The sequence below is a fragment of the Coregonus clupeaformis genome, chromosome 8 (assembly GCF_020615455.1).
Source record: "Coregonus clupeaformis isolate EN_2021a chromosome 8, ASM2061545v1, whole genome shotgun sequence".
Taxonomy (NCBI): Eukaryota; Metazoa; Chordata; class Actinopteri; order Salmoniformes; family Salmonidae; genus Coregonus; species Coregonus clupeaformis.
Window position 1 is genome coordinate 54428008 of NC_059199.1, and position 15707 is coordinate 54443714.

General features: G+C 42.7%; 1 protein-coding gene across 6 annotated transcripts in view; it reads right to left on the minus strand.

Moving 5' to 3' along the window:
• The window catches only part of LOC121571307 (dynactin subunit 1), a 30942-nt gene extending 24985 nt beyond the window's left edge, over nt 1-5957 (minus strand). For all 6 annotated transcript variants that reach the window (XM_045222087.1, XM_041882708.2, XM_045222086.1 and 3 more), the window contains exons 1-3: nt 5807-5957; nt 568-822; nt 262-346 (exon numbers count right to left, since the gene is read on the minus strand). In XM_045222087.1, coding sequence (XP_045078022.1) covers nt 262-346; nt 568-795 — 313 coding nt within the window. In that variant the 5' untranslated portion in view covers nt 796-822; nt 5807-5957. The remainder of the gene's footprint in view (nt 1-261; nt 347-567; nt 823-5806) is intronic.
• Nucleotides 5958-15707: the final 9750 nt, after the last annotated feature.

A 15707-nucleotide genomic window follows, 5' to 3' on the forward strand; every position in this document is an offset into this window, starting at 1 on the left:
TTTTAATATCATCAATGTAAAGTTTTACAGCGTAGTCTTATGAGTGGTCTAAGATGAGCACCAGGGCCAGTATTCACAGTCTCAACGCATGAGTGCTGATCTAGTATCAGGTCCCCTCTGTCCATGTAATCTTATTAATAATGATTTGAAAGGCAAAACTGATCCTAGATCAGCACTCCTGCTCTGAGACACTTTATGAATAGGGGCCCAGACCTTGTAGGAGGCCTAAATTACAGTATAAAGCTTTGTTATCCAGCTCACCTTTCTGCTTGGGCAGGAACTTGGCAGTTGCAGCTTCTGGGGTGTCTGGAGAGGTGCCACTGGATCCATCTTCTACTAGCTGGATCTGACAAAGATAAAGAGGGAGAGAGATGCTCAATACGTCAGTCCACCACTGAGTGTGTGTTTGTGAATACTATTGTTCCTATGCAAGTAGATTATGCCCACTAAAATGATGTCTCACCTTCAGACATCTTTTCTTCCCCTTATGCGCGTGTGTGTGTGTGTACATCTGCATTAGAGTGCATATAAAGTGTCTATATCGGGTGGCGTGTAAGCTTAGCTTACCTGGGACTGGCGCACAAAGATACCACAGTTCTCATCGCAGTGAAAGTATCTCTTCCCCTGGACCGTGCCGTCGTTCTTGCCCTTGGGCTCGTCAAGGATCACGCCCACCCACTTGCCCGTGGCGAAGAGCGTGGCGCCCACGTAAGCCACGGTGCCACGCTGGCCCTTACCGATCACCTCCACCACTGAGCCCACCTTGGCAGGCTTGCCGCCCCCGTCTGCACTCATCTTGCTCAGGAGGGGGCTGCTGAAGAGCTGGGGAGGGGGGAGAGAGAGGGGGACACAACGGGTCATTAGAGGGTGGAGCAGAGTATACTGATGGTTGTTGGAGGGACAGAGAGCAAGGTCTGTTGTTGTACACTGAGCCACTGCAAGTGGTCAGTAAGAACACTGATGTTGTTATCATCTTTAAGACTTTAAGCCATGAAATGTGAAATTTAACTGAATAATACATTGCTCAAAAAAATAAAGGGAACACTTAAACAACACAATGTAACTCCAAGTCAATCACACTTCTGTGAAATCAAACTGTCCACTTAGGAAGCAACACTGATTGACAATACATTTCACATGCTGTTGTGCAAATGGAATAGACAACAGGTGGAAATTATAAGCAATTAGCAAGACACCCCCAATAAAGAAGTGGTTCTGCAGGTGATGACCACAGACCACTTCTCAGTTCCTATGCTTCCTGGCTGATGTTTTGGTCACTTTTGAATGCTGGCGGTGCTTTCACCCTAGTGGTAGCATGAGACGGAGTCTACAACCCACACAAGTGGCTCAGGTAGTGCAGCTCATCCAGGATGGCACATCAATGCGAGCTGTGGCAAGAAGGTTTGCTGTGTCTGTCAGCGTAGTGTCCAGTGCATGGAGGCGCTACCAGGAGACAGGCCAGTACATCAGGAGACGTGGAGGAGGCCGTAGGAGGGCAACAACCCAGCAGCAGGACTGCTACCTCCGCCTTTGTGCAAGGAGGAGCAGGAGGAGCACTGCCAGAGCCCTGCAAAATGACCTCCAGCAGGCCACAAATGTGCATGTGTCTGCTCAAACGGTCAGAAACAGACTCCATGAGGGTGGTATGAGGGCCCGACGTCCATAGGTGGGGGTTGTGCTTACAGCCCAACACCGTGCAGGACGTTTGGCATTTGCCAGAGAACACCAAGATTGGCAAATTCGCCACTGCCGCCCTGTGCTCTTCACAGATGAAAGCAGGTTCACACTGAGCACATGTGACAGACGTGACAGAGTCTGGAGACGCCGTGGAGAACGTTCTGCTGCCTGCAACATCCTCCAGCATGACCGGTTTGGCGGTGGGTCAGTCATGGTGTGGGGTGGCATTTCTTTGGGGGGCCGCACAGCCCTCCATGTGCTCGCCAGAGGTAGCCTGACTGCCATTAGGTACCGAGATGAGATCCTCAGACCCCTTGTGAGACCATATGCTGGTGCGGTTGGCCCTGGGTTCCTCCTAATGCAAGACAATGCTAGACCTCATGTGGCTGGAGTGTGTCAGCAGTTCCTGCAAGAGGAAGGCATTGATGCTATGGACTGGCCTGCCCGTTCCCCAGACCTGAATCCAATTGAGCACATCTGGGACATCATGTCTCGCTCCATCCACCAACGCCACGCTGCACCAGACTGTCCAGGAGTTGGCGGATGCTTTAGTCCAGGTCTGGGAGGAGATCCCTCAGGAGACCATCCGCCACCTCATCAGGAGCATGCCCAGGCGTTGTAGGGAGGTCATACAGGCACGTGGAGGCCACACACACTACTGAGCCTCATTTTGACATGTTTTAAGGACATTACATCAAAGTTGGATCAGCCTGTAGTGTGGTTTTCCACTTTAATTTTGAGGGTGACTCCAAATCCAGACCTCCATGGGTTGATAAATTTGATTTCCATTGATAATTTTTGTGTGATTTTGTTGTCAGCACATTCAACTATGTAAAGAAATAAGTATTTAATAAGATTATTTCATTCATTCAGATCTAGGCTGTGTTGTTTAAGTGTTCCCTTTATTTTTTTGAGCAGTGTAGTTGTCGATGGCATATCCATTTCCCCTCAACTCGATGCCCCATTAGTTGCCTGGCTACCCAGACTCCTTTCTCCGGCCAACACTGCACCACAACCACGGACGTTCGTTTCTTCTCCGCAAGGAGTCTGGATCGGAGTACCTCCCCGACCCTTCACCGAATGTGAACACATTTGGGCCCGTCTGATTGGTCCAGAAACCGATGGGTTGGGCCAGAATACGTGGGTAAAGCGGCGGTTTGAAAATGTATAATTGGCTTTTATACTATGATTGGTTAGAGACAATCCAATCACTGCTGAATTTGTTTTGCACAATGCCCCTCGTCACCACAAACAACTTCAATGTTGGCAGTCTCAGACTCAAGTACTGTATGTGGTGAAGAATTGAGTGTGAGTCGTCAGGCTTCCCCATTAAGCCAATAGGCATAGTTCCCTGTGAATGTCAGACAGCTGACTCCTGTCTACTAGCTAGGCCATATAGACAGCTAGGATGAGGCTGAGAGGTAAAATATCTGATAAAGGCCTATTCCACAACAAGAACTAGAACCAAACAACATATTGTCGATGACATATCATTAGGCCTAGTTCCCTCTGTCTGAATGTCAACCAGCTGACTCTAAGCTAGCTAGGCCACAGACAGCCTGAGGACACAGTCACACACCCAGTCATATGGTTCAGCAGCCTGTAACCATTACAGTCAGCAGACACACAGACAACACCGCTCACTGTCTAGACACATAGAGGAACTCATTCATAAAATGGTCAAATGGGGGCAGTGAAGGAACATGAAGCATTATATTTCGGTCTTCGGCGAGGCAATGCCATGTGAGATGATGAAACCAGATTCACGGTAGCTAGCCTTATAGATATCGTCCGAAGGGCAGACAACTGGGAGGACTAGCCAGGATCCAATCATGGCAGGAATGGTGTTAGAAACTAAAGACTAGAGAAGAAGATGAGAAACTGAGCTCCTATGTATGCCATAGCTAATAACATTGGAATAAAATGAACAACCAGGAAATACCATTAAAACTGGAATAGTCTACCCATCCTAACCGTGACTTCTTCAGCTGAAGAGGTGAACAGATCATGGAGCCACACCAGGTTAGATCATCATCCCCAACATCATAATCTTCAGGACCTTGCTGTATAGCCTGCATTCATTTATTTGCCAGCAGTATCAACAAGAAAACTCCTCTTGATACACTTCTGTTCTTAAAAAGGTGGCACAATAACAAATCATTGAAATGTGAATCAAATCAAATGTAGATAGCCAATTACTAGTCATAGGCAACATAGCTGACTGTTGCTGTTTGTTCAATCAAATCAACTCATATGTAGCCATAGCCTAAAGACAAGCACTAGTCTAGTCTTTGGCAGAATATCAGATAGGACTCACCAAGCTGCCCCGGCCAATACCCAAGCCCATCGCCGGGACGGCCAAGGAATGCCGCCTGCGCATTCCAGCCATATTGACTTGTCTTATTTATCACCAAAAACAACAGTATCAAACAAAGAGTGGAAGCTTCTCTCTCTCGCTCCTCTTAACTTTTCTATATCTCCTTGCGAGAGGAGACAGGAGAGGAGTGCAAAAGAGGAGGGTCTCTGGGGATGCTATAGAGTGGTGAGGGGGAGTCATCTACTGGAAGAGTCAAGGTAGACGACTGGGGGAGGGAGGGGGGTATTGCAGTGGATGCGAGCTTTGAATGGAAGCCAGTGGAGTGTGCGGAGGAGCGAGGTGACATAAGAGAACTTGGGAAGGTTGAAAACCAGAGGGGCTGCATTCTGGATAAGTTGCAGGGGTTCGACCTTCCCAAGTTCTCTCATGTCACCCCGCTCCTCCGCACACTCCGCTGGCTCCAGTCGAAGCTAGCAGTAGTTGCAGTAGTCCAGACGGGAGAGGACAAGTGCCTGGATTAGGACCTGTGCCGCTTCCTGTGTGAGGTAGGATCGTACTCTACGGATATTGTAGAGCATGAACCTGCAGGAGCGGGTCACTGCTTTGATGTTTGCAGAGAACAACAGGGTGTTGTCAAGGGTCAGACAAAGGTTCTTTGCACTCTGGGAGTGCGACACTGTGAAGTTATCAACTGTGATGATATCAGGGCATAAAAAACTACAATCCATCTCCTGAATTAGCCTAGTGTGCATGTGCGCCCAGTTATATCCTGTCCCAAGCTTGTTTTTCCCAGTTTTCCCTGGCTAAACTAGCTGCACTGTTAGTTTTCGTCATTGACAAACTTCATGAATACTGGACCCTCAACTTCAAAACTAATTTGCTAGTTATACAATCATGTAACTAAGACATTTGCTGGAAAGAAACTTAATTTATTGTTTTGTTGAATAGTCATGACTGGTTTCAAGCTATCTGTCGTAAGACAACGTTGGCGAAGGATATCATTGCTACATAACGCAGATCCAAGTTCAGTTTTGAGATCCACCGGCGTCATTGGCTTAAGGTTAGCTGGACGTTTCTGACTAGTCTTGGAACTGCCAGCCTCTCCCTGCTTGGCTCAATGGGATATGTAGTAATTTTGCCAACATAGACAGATATGTACACAGTCTTGTACCTTTAACCAAATGCCATCTGTCACATTAAAAGTAAAAGTCTAAATGTCATTTAAATTGCTAGTTGCGGGACGAAGCTAGGTGAAAGTATCATCAAGCACAAACATTCTGACAGTTGGCAAGCTAAGCTAGCTAGCCAGCGAGGTTAAGTGACAGTGGTTCAAGCCAAGGGGGTTAGTCAGTTTGTTAGAGGGACATCATCACCGGCGCCTGCGCGACTAGTTAGCTAGCTAGTTGGTTAGATAGCTAGTTAGTCAGGGTGTGTTTCGCAGAGAGGAACAGGTAGTTATACAAAAGATTATGATAACTTGCTAAAGTTAACAAACCAGCTAACTAGTCAGTCAAAATATGATTGTAATGTTAGCTAGCTAACTACCTCGAGCAAACATAATTAGTTAGCTACAGTAGCTACCCTGACTACTCTACTAAATATATCTTCATAGCTTCAGTTTTCCAACAAAAAGCAGCAGTACCGTTGGCGAGTTACCAACTAAATGCCTTTGCTGCTAGCTAGCTAAATCAACAAATAATGCGATTTCATTAGCTAGCTATCTAGTGAACGTTAGCTGGTAGCCTAACAGTCCATAAGCTTGAGAAGATAGCTAGCTACTAGTACTGTAGCTAGCGAATTTAAGCCACTTACCTGCAAATTGACAAAGTTAAGTTTGGTACGATGTTCTTTGTAAAAATCCACACAATTCCCAACGAACTTGTTGGTATAACACTAGAAAAAGACCTACAGGTAAGGGTCAGTTAGCAAAATGCAATGTCCACCTAGCTTCACCAACTTCCGGTGTTTGTTGCAAGTTTTTCTCAGAATAAAAGTTGTCTACTTCCACTTCTTTGGTATTCAGAATAAAAGTCCGTCTGACAAAAGTGACATTTTAAAATGTGTTCATTGGAATTACATTACAGTAGTTTCAATAACAAGATCCAATGCATAACACATTTCAAACATCTGAGGTAACTTTGGGGTATCTGTACTTTACTTTACTACAATCCTAAAGAAAATTATGTACTTTTTACTCCACACATTTTCCCTGACACCCAAAAGTACTCGTTACATTGTGAATGCTTAGCAGGACAGGAAAATTGTCAAATTCACACACTTATCAAGAGAACATCCCTGGTCATTCATACTGCCTCTGATCTGATGGACTCACTAAACACATGCTTCATTTGTAAATTATGTCTATAAGGGTAACACATCAGCATAGCAGGTATTCATATGGTAGTGTTTATAAAGTTACCTCATAAGAATAGCAGTTATTTATATGGTAGTGTTTATAATGCTACCTCATAAGCTTAGCAGGTATTTACATGGTAGTGTTTATAATGTCACCTTGTCAGCATAGCGTCACGTCTCTCCTCCTACTTCACTATTAGCAAGTGTGTGGAATGTCATTCACCTATTAACTTCAGCCTATGAGCATGGCACAATTCCAACACGCTTCCTGAATAACCTATGGGCTCACTCGTGCAATAACCACTTTCCGTTCTTTCAACCAATGGGCATAAATCTAGGGACAGTGGTGCAAAAAGTACCCAATTGACATACTTGAGTAAAACTAATAATACCTTACTAGAAAATGACTCAAGTAAAAGTGAAAGTCACCCAGTAAAATACTACTAAAGTCTAAAAGTATTTGGTTTGAAATATACTTAAGTATAAAAAGTCAATGTAATTGCTAAAATATACTTAAGTATCAAAAGTAAAAGTAAAAGTATAAATCATTTCAAATTCCTTCTATTAAGCAAACCAGACGGCATCATTTTCTTGTTATATATACAGTGGGGAGAACAAGTATTTGATACACTGCCGATTTTGCAGGTTTTCCTACTTACAAAGCATGTAGAGGTCTGTAATTTATTTATCATAGGTACACTTCATCTGTGAGAGACAGAATCTAAAACAAACATCCAGAAAATCACATTGTATGATTTTTAAGTAATTAATTTGCATTTTATTGCATGACATAAGTATTTGATCACCTACCAACCAGTAAGAATTCCAGCTCTCACAGACCTGTTAGTTTTTCTTTAAGAAGCCCTCCTGTTCTCCGCTCATTACCTGTATTAACAGCACCTGTTTGAACTCGTTACCTGTATAAAAGACACCTGTCCACACACTCAATCAAACAAACTCCAACCTCTCCACAATGGCCAAGACCAGAGAGCTGTGTAAGGACATCAGGGATAAAATTGTAGACCTGCACAAGGCTGGGATGGGCTACAGGACAATAGGCAAGCAGCTTGGTGAGAAGGCAACAACTGTTGGCGCAATTATTAGAAAATGGAAGAAGTTCAAGATGACGGTCAATCGACTCGGTCTGGGGCTCCATGCAAGATCTCACCTCGTGGGGCATCAATGATCATGAGGAAGGTGAGGGATCAGCCCAGAACTACACGGCAGGACCTGGTCAATGACCTGAAGAGAGCTGGGACCCCAGTCTCAAAGAAAACCATTAGTAACACACTACGCCGTCATGGATTAAAATCCTGCAGCGCACGCAAGTTCCCCCTGCTCAAGCCAGCGCATGTCCAGGCCCGTCTGAAGTTTGCCAATGACCATCTGGATGATCCAGAGGAGGAATGGGAGAAGGTTATGTGGTCTGATGAGACAAAAATAGAGCTTTTTGGTCTAAACTCCACTCGCCGTGTTTGGAGGAAGAAGAAGGATGAGTACAACCCCAAGAACACCATCCCAACCGTGAAGCATGGAGGTGGAAACATCATTCTTTGGGGATGCTTTTCTGCAAAGGGGACAGGACGACTGCACCGTATTGAGGGGAGGATGGATAGGGCCATGTATCGCGAGATCTTGGCCAACAACCTCCTTCCCTCAGTAAGAGCATTGAAGATGGGTCGTGGCTGGGTCTTCCAGCATGACAACGACCCGAAACACACAGCCAGGGCAACTAAGGAGTGGCTCCGTAAGAAGCATCTCAAGGTCATGGAGTGGCCTAGCCAGTCTCCAGACCTGAACCCAATAGAAAATCTTTGGAGGGAGCTGAAAGTCCGTATTGCCCAGCGACAGCCCCGAAAGCTGAAGGATCTGGAGAAGGTCTGTATGGAGGAGTGGGCCAAAATCCCTGCTGCAGTGTGTGCAAACTTGGTCAAGACCTACAGGAAACCTATGATCTCTGTAATTGCAAACAAAGGTTTATGTACCAAATATTAAGTTCTGCTTTTCTGATGTATCAAATACTTATGTCATGCAATACAATGCAAATTAATTACTTAAAAATCATACAATGTGATTTTCTGGATTTTTGTTTTAGATTCCGTCTCTCACAGTTGAAGTGTACCTATGATAAAAATTACAGACCTCTACATGCTTTGTAAGTAGGAAAACCTGCAAAATCGGCAGTGTATCAAATACTTGTTCTCCCCACTGTATGTTTTTTTACGGATAGCCAGGGGCACGCTCCAACACTCAGACATCAAGGGTGGCTACTTAAAGAATCTCAAATATAAAATATATTTTGATTTGTTTAACACTTTTTTGGTTACTACATGATTCCATATGTGTTATTTCGTAGTTTTGATGTCTTCACTATTATTCTACAATGTAGAAAATAGTACAAATAATGAAAAACCCTTAAATGAATAGGTGTTGTAAAACTTTTGACCGGTAGTGTATATATATTTTTATACCTAAATGGGTCCTAAAATTCAAAATCAAATAGCTAAATGATCCATGGTATGACCTTCTTAAAACAATTAAATGAAAATCTATGGAAAGACTTGAAAATGGCTGTCTAGCAATGATCAACAACTAATTTGACAGAGCTTGAAGAATTGTTTAAAGAATAATGGGAAAATGTTGGACAATCCAGGTGTGGAAAGCTGTTAGAGACTTACCCAGAAAGACTCACAGCTGTAATCGCTGCCAAAGGTGATTCTAACAAATAAAATAAAAATAAAAAAATAAAAAATAACATGTATTGACTCAGGGGTGTGAATACTTATGTAAATTTGATATTTCTGTATTTCATTTTCAATAAATGTGCTAAAATAAAATAAAATAGGTTTTCACTTTGTCATTATGGGGTATTGTGTGTAACTGTGTGAAAAACAACAACAATTTAATCAATTTTGAATTTGAGCTGTAACACAACAAAATGTGGAATACGTCAAGGGGTATGAATACTTTCTGAAGGCACTGTACATATACACTGAGTGTACAAAACATTACGAACACCTGCTCTTTCCATGACATAGACTGACCAGGTGAATCCAGGTGAAAGCTATGATCCCTTATTGACGTCACTTATTAAATCCACTTCAATCAGTGTAGATGAAGGGTAGGAGACAAGTTAAAGAATGATTTTTAAGCCTTGAGACAACTGAGGTATGGATTGTGTGTGTGCCATTCAGAGAAAGTTTCCCGTGTTTATCAAGAATGGTCCACCCCCCAAAGGACATCCAGCTAACTTGACACAACTGTGGGGGGATGGGGATGCATTTCAATATTAGGAAGGTGTTCTTAAAGTTTTGTACACTCAGTGTACACATATATACCATATACATATACAGTTAATTAGCTAAGCAAACCAGACCCAGCTGCTATCACATTGGTGCCTATGGGAGAGCACATAGAGATCCTTTTAGATTATTATATTATTATATATAATTATTATTGGCTATAGCTAGCTAACAAACATACAGTGCAGATAAATTCTTCAAATTCATTATTTTACACATATGTTATCACAGCACTGGCAAACCATGGTTGACCAACTCCCTGACCAAAATGGCTAACCTTTATCCCATCATAAGAAGGTTAATGTCCATTCTAGGATTCTAATTCCTAATTCTATGGGAGAGCCTCCCCATTTTTTTCAATGGTAAAATGGCATGAGTGGGACATTTATCCACCATCTTTGGTGAGTACACAGATCGGCGATAGAAAGTATAGATAAATGTTGTTCAACGTTCTTCTCGCGTGTGATCTTTTATATACAAATGTGGGACATGTCTAGAAGTAGAAATATGTGTCTGAAATCGCTAGCAACATAAACAAACATCAGCAAACATTTGCAAACTGTGTTTGATGTGAAAAAAGGGGAGAGTAGCTAGTGTGACACGTTCAACTTGTGCCCATGGTCACATAGCACATAGAACAACAAAATAATAGCCTACCTTTTCATAAATGTCTTTCAAAACACGTTTGTCTACTCTAGAAGGTAATGAATTAAACCCCAATTTCAGAAACAAAACTGAATAAAATGTTTGTAGTGTTTTTCCATCCAGATGATCAATAGACTATAATAGATAAGGTAAATGTCTTTTTTTTTAAAAGGTGATTGACTTTTGCCCACTGTGATTAAATTGCATACATGTATATTGGTTAACAGGTAGTTGTGAGGGTCACCATTAATTACTCAGATTAAAAATATATTCAGAGTTTTTTATTAAATTGATTGGTAGGCTATCTCAGATTGGCACCCGGCACAGCGAGAAGAGGACTGGCCACCCCTCAGACCCTGGTTCCTCTCTAGGTTTCTTCCTAGGTTCCTGACTTTCTATCGAGTTTTTCCTAGCCACTGTGCTTGTACATCTGCATTGCTTGCTCTTTGGGGTTTTAAGCTGGGTTTCTGTATAAGCACTTTGTGACAACTGCTGATTTAAAAAGGGCTTTATAAATACATTTGATTGATGGATTGAATTTGATTGTTGGCTGTTAAAAGTCTCTCTATGATGAAAAGAGAACCTTGAATGTTAGAGTGTGTGCAGTTTGTAAAGGTCTGATAGAGTTAGAGGTGACTAGCCTATTTAAATGGCATACAGTTTATTATTACGCATTCATAGGGCTTCAACCTCAGGATAACACTCTGGAAGGTAACATTAGACAACATTTAGTGAATAAAATCAAAATGACAAATAGAAATTCAATTTGAGCTGTTTTATAACCTCCCAACACACTTGGCATGAGAAGACTAACTTTAACATGCATTCCGGTCCAACAATTATCTAACCATGTGGTTCGGGAGAGACTGCAGTCAGGAAGGAGCGCAGGGCAGCAGCACAGAACTATGTGAGAAATGTGAGGGAGAAAAAAGAGAAAGACCGGGTGTCTGTATCTCAGCTGTAGTGCAACTTGACTTTATGCAACAGTGTAGCCCAATCCTTCCATCTGAAGTACCATCTGAAACATTCCACTTAAGATATTAAATGTTTAGTTCTCAGCTCTCTATAAGAAATAGAGAAACAGAAACCGAGAGTAATAGCCTAAAATGTCGCACACAGCGACAGTGAGTAATGTTTTGCCTAGCGATTTTTTTCTCATTCAAAGATAATTGTAGCATAGGCCTACGGATGAAGAAAACCAAAGTAGACCTACATGGAATAAATCACCTATAATAAATCATTGACCACATTTACATGCACACCAATATCTCGTTATTAATCGGAATACTCAAGTATTCTGTTTTTGAGTTGACACATAATCATCTGTCACGAATGTCGGTGGAATGCGGTAGGCCAGAGTCAAGCGTAGGACACAGAATGAGATGAAGAACCACTTTACTGAGTAGTAAAGAAATACAAGCAAAAACCTCCAACAACAAGGAAGGCGCAAACCCGCTCACAAAATGACACTCGTACAAGCAAATAAACACGCACACCACACAGTGGACGGGAACAGGTTAAATAGGGAAGACAAACTAACATAATAGGGAACAGGTGTGCAACAACAGACAACAATCAAATGAACATAGAAACATATAACATAGAGCGGCAGCAGCTAGTACTCCGGTGACGACGAACGCCGAAGCCTGCCCGAGCCAGAAGGAAGGGCAGTCTCGGCAGAATCCGTGACATCATCATATCCCGTTTGCAATAACCCGAATAAGCTCCTATCCCAGTTTTGAGAAACCCGAATAACATGCCTGGGATATGCTGATCTTAGACTGGATACTGTAGCATGTGTGAGAGATTTATTATTTTTATAATTGATGGGATGACTAACTTAGAAAGAATGCATTCTGGACTGTGCTAATGTAGGTTGTGACACCTGGCAAGCTGTGATTGATGTGAAGAGCTGTTTTAGGGGGTAAAGTGAGATAGGGATTTTGTCTCCAGATACTGGAATATACTGGTTCTTTGTGATCTGTGAACCATCCTTGGACGTAGGAATGGTGTCTAAGGGAGCTGGCTCTTCTCACTATGACAGGTTGTTATGATGAACGTATGCCTGAAAACAGGGATGCGCTAAGAGGCGGGGGACTAGCCTGTGCATCAACGGATTGGCTGAGTAAGTCTAAACCACGCTCAAGTCTACTCTAATTGGTCAGCAGAGAGGTGGGAAACTCTCTGTCAGAGTATTTGAGTATTGAATCTGAAACAATGGATTAGTTCTCTGAAGTGCCCTGCGAGGTATTTCAGAGAGCCCGTATATACGAAACATCATATTTACCATTGAAGGTTTTTGCATTAATTAAAATAACTAGTATATCTTAGAAGTCGTGTTGACCTCTTTTGTTCCTAATGCCAGATTTGAATTGACGCAACTTTGACACATGTCAACATCTTATCCCATTTACTGTTGTTTTTTCGCGCAGTCTGTGCAGGCTCAGTTCTGCATAATAGGCCTATCACCTTTAAAGTTCAGATGTGAACAGTAAAAGTTGGCAGCCTTTTGGGGGCCCTAAGCGAGATTTGGTTGAGGGCCCCCCTCTTGGCGACATAGAGATAAATGTACGTTTTCAAGTTAATTTCCTGCAATTCAACACATTTTGTAATGGTGCGTAGAGAAAATGTTGCAAAGTTTTCTGCAGTTCTAAACATTTTGCCACGGGTGGAGAGAAAATCTAGCAATTTAATAACCTACAGTGAGGGAAAAAAGTATTTGATCCCCTGCTGATTTTGTACGTTTGCCCACTGACAAAGACATGATCAGTCTATAATTTTAATGGTAGGTTTATTTGAACAGTGAAAGACAGAATAACAACAAAAAAATCCAGAAAAAAGCATGTCAAAAATGAATTTATCCTCTGCAGCAGAGGTAACTCTGGGTCTTCCTTTCCTGTGGCGGTCCTCATGAGAGCCAGTTTCATCATAGTGCTTGATGGTTTTTGCGACTGCACTTGAAAAAACTTTAAAAGTTCTTGAAAGTGTCCGGATTGACTGACCTTCATGTCTTAAATTAATGATGGACTGTCGTTTCTCTTTGCTTATTTGAGCTGTTCTTGCCATAATATGGACTTGGTATTTTACCAAATAGGGATATCTTCTGTATACCCCCCGTACCTTGTCACAACACAACTGATTGGCTCAAACGCATTAAGAAGGAAAGAAATTCCACAAATGAACTTTTAACAAGGTACACCTGTTAATTGAAATGCATTCCAGGTGACTACCTCATGAAGCTGGTTGAGAGAATGCCAAGAGTGTGCAAAGTTGTCATCAAGGCAAAGGGTGGCTACTTTGAAGAATCTCAAATATAAAATATATTTTGATTTGTTTAACACTTTTTTTTGGTTACTACATGATTCCATATGTGTTATTTCATAGTTTTGATGTCTTCACTATTATTCTACAATGTAGAAAATAGTAAAAATAAAGAAAAACCCTTGAATGAGTAGGTGTGTCCAAACTTTTGACTCGTACTAACTATATATACAGTGAGGGAAAAAAGTATTTGATCCCCTGCTGATTTTGTACGTTTGCCCACTGACAAAGACATAATCAGTCTATACTTTTAATGGTAGGTTTATTTGAACAGTGAGACAGAATAACAACAACAAAATCCAGAAAAACGCATGTCAAAGATGTTATAAATTGATTTGCATTTTAATGAGGGAAATAAGGATTTGACCCCTCTGCAAAACATGACTTAGTACTTGGTGGCAAAACCTTTGATGGCAATCACAGAGGTCAAACGTTTCTTGTAGTTGGCCACCAGGTTTGCACACATCTCAGGAGGGATTTTGTCCCACTCCTCTTTGCAGATCTTCTCCAAGTCATTAAGGCTTCGAGGCTGATGTTTGGCAACTCCAACCTTCAGCTCCCTCCATAGATTTTCGATGGGATTAAGGTCTGGAGACTGGCTAGGCCACTCCAGGACCTTAATGTGCTTCTTCTTGAGCCACTCCTTTGATGCCTTGGCCGTGTGTTTTGGGTCATTGTCATGCTGGAATACCCATCCACAACCCATTTTCAATGCCCTGGCTGAGGGAAGGAGGTTCTCACCCAAGATTTGATGGTACATGGCCCCGTCCATCATCCCTTTGATGCTGTGAAGTTGTCCTGTCCCCTTAGCAGAAAAACACCCCCAAAGCATAATGTTTCCACCTCCATGTTTGACGGTGGAAATGGTGTTCTTGGGGTCATAGGCAGCATTCCTCCTCCTCCAAACATGGCGAGTTGAGTTGATGCCAAAGAGCTTGATTTTGGTCTCATCTGACCACAACACTTTCACTCAGTTCTCCTCTGAATCATCCATCAAACATGGAGGTGGAAACATTATGCTTTGGGGGTGTTTTTCTGCTAAGGGGACAGGACAACTTCACCGCATCAAAGGGACGATGGACGGGGCCATGTACCGTCAAATCTTGGGTGAGAACCTCCTTCCCTGCCAGGGCATTGAAAATGGGTCGTGGATGGGTATTCCAGCATGACAATGACCCAAAACACACAGCCAAGGCAACAAAGGAGTGGCTCAAGAAGAAGCACATTAAGGTCCTGGAGTGGCCTAGCCAGTCTCCAGACCTTAATCCCATAGAAAATCTGTGGAGGGAGCTGAAGGTTCGAGTTGCCAAACGTCAGCCTCGAAACCTTAATGACTTGGAGAAGATCTGCAAAGAGGAGTGGGACAAAATCCCTCCTGAGATGTGTGCAAACCTGGTGGCCAACTACAAGAAACGTCTGACCTCTGTGATTGCCAACAAGGGTTTTGCCACCAAGTACTAAGTCATGTTTTGCAGAGGGGTCAAATACTTATTTCCTTCATTAAAATGCAAATCAATTTATAACATTTTTGACATGCGTTTTTTCTGGATTTTGTTGTTGTTATTCTGTCTCACTGTTCAAATAAACCTACCATTAAAATTATAGACTGATCATGTCTTTGTCAGTGGGCAAACGTACAAAATCAGCAGGGGATCAAATACTTTTTTCCCTCACTGTAAGCCTCACCTATCAACATAGCAATTCACTTTTATCTTGAGCAAATTCTATACTCTCTCATTGCCCCCCATACAAAAACTCCTCACTTGTGGCGCAGTGGTCTAAGGCACTGCAGCACAGTGCTAGCTGTGCCACTAGAGATCCTGGTTCGAATCCAGGCTCTGTTGTAGCCGGCCGCGACCGGGAGACCCATGGGGCGGCGCGCAATTGGCCCAGGGTAGGGGAGGGAATGGCCGGCAGGGATGTAGCTCAGTTGATAGAGCATGGTGTTTGCAACGCCAGGGTTGTGGGTTCGTTTCCCACAGGGGGTATGAAAAAAATAATAATAATGTATGCACTGTAAGTCGCTCTGGATAAGAGCGTCTGCTAAATGACTAAAATGTAATGTTAACACTTATTTTCTCGCAGACAGA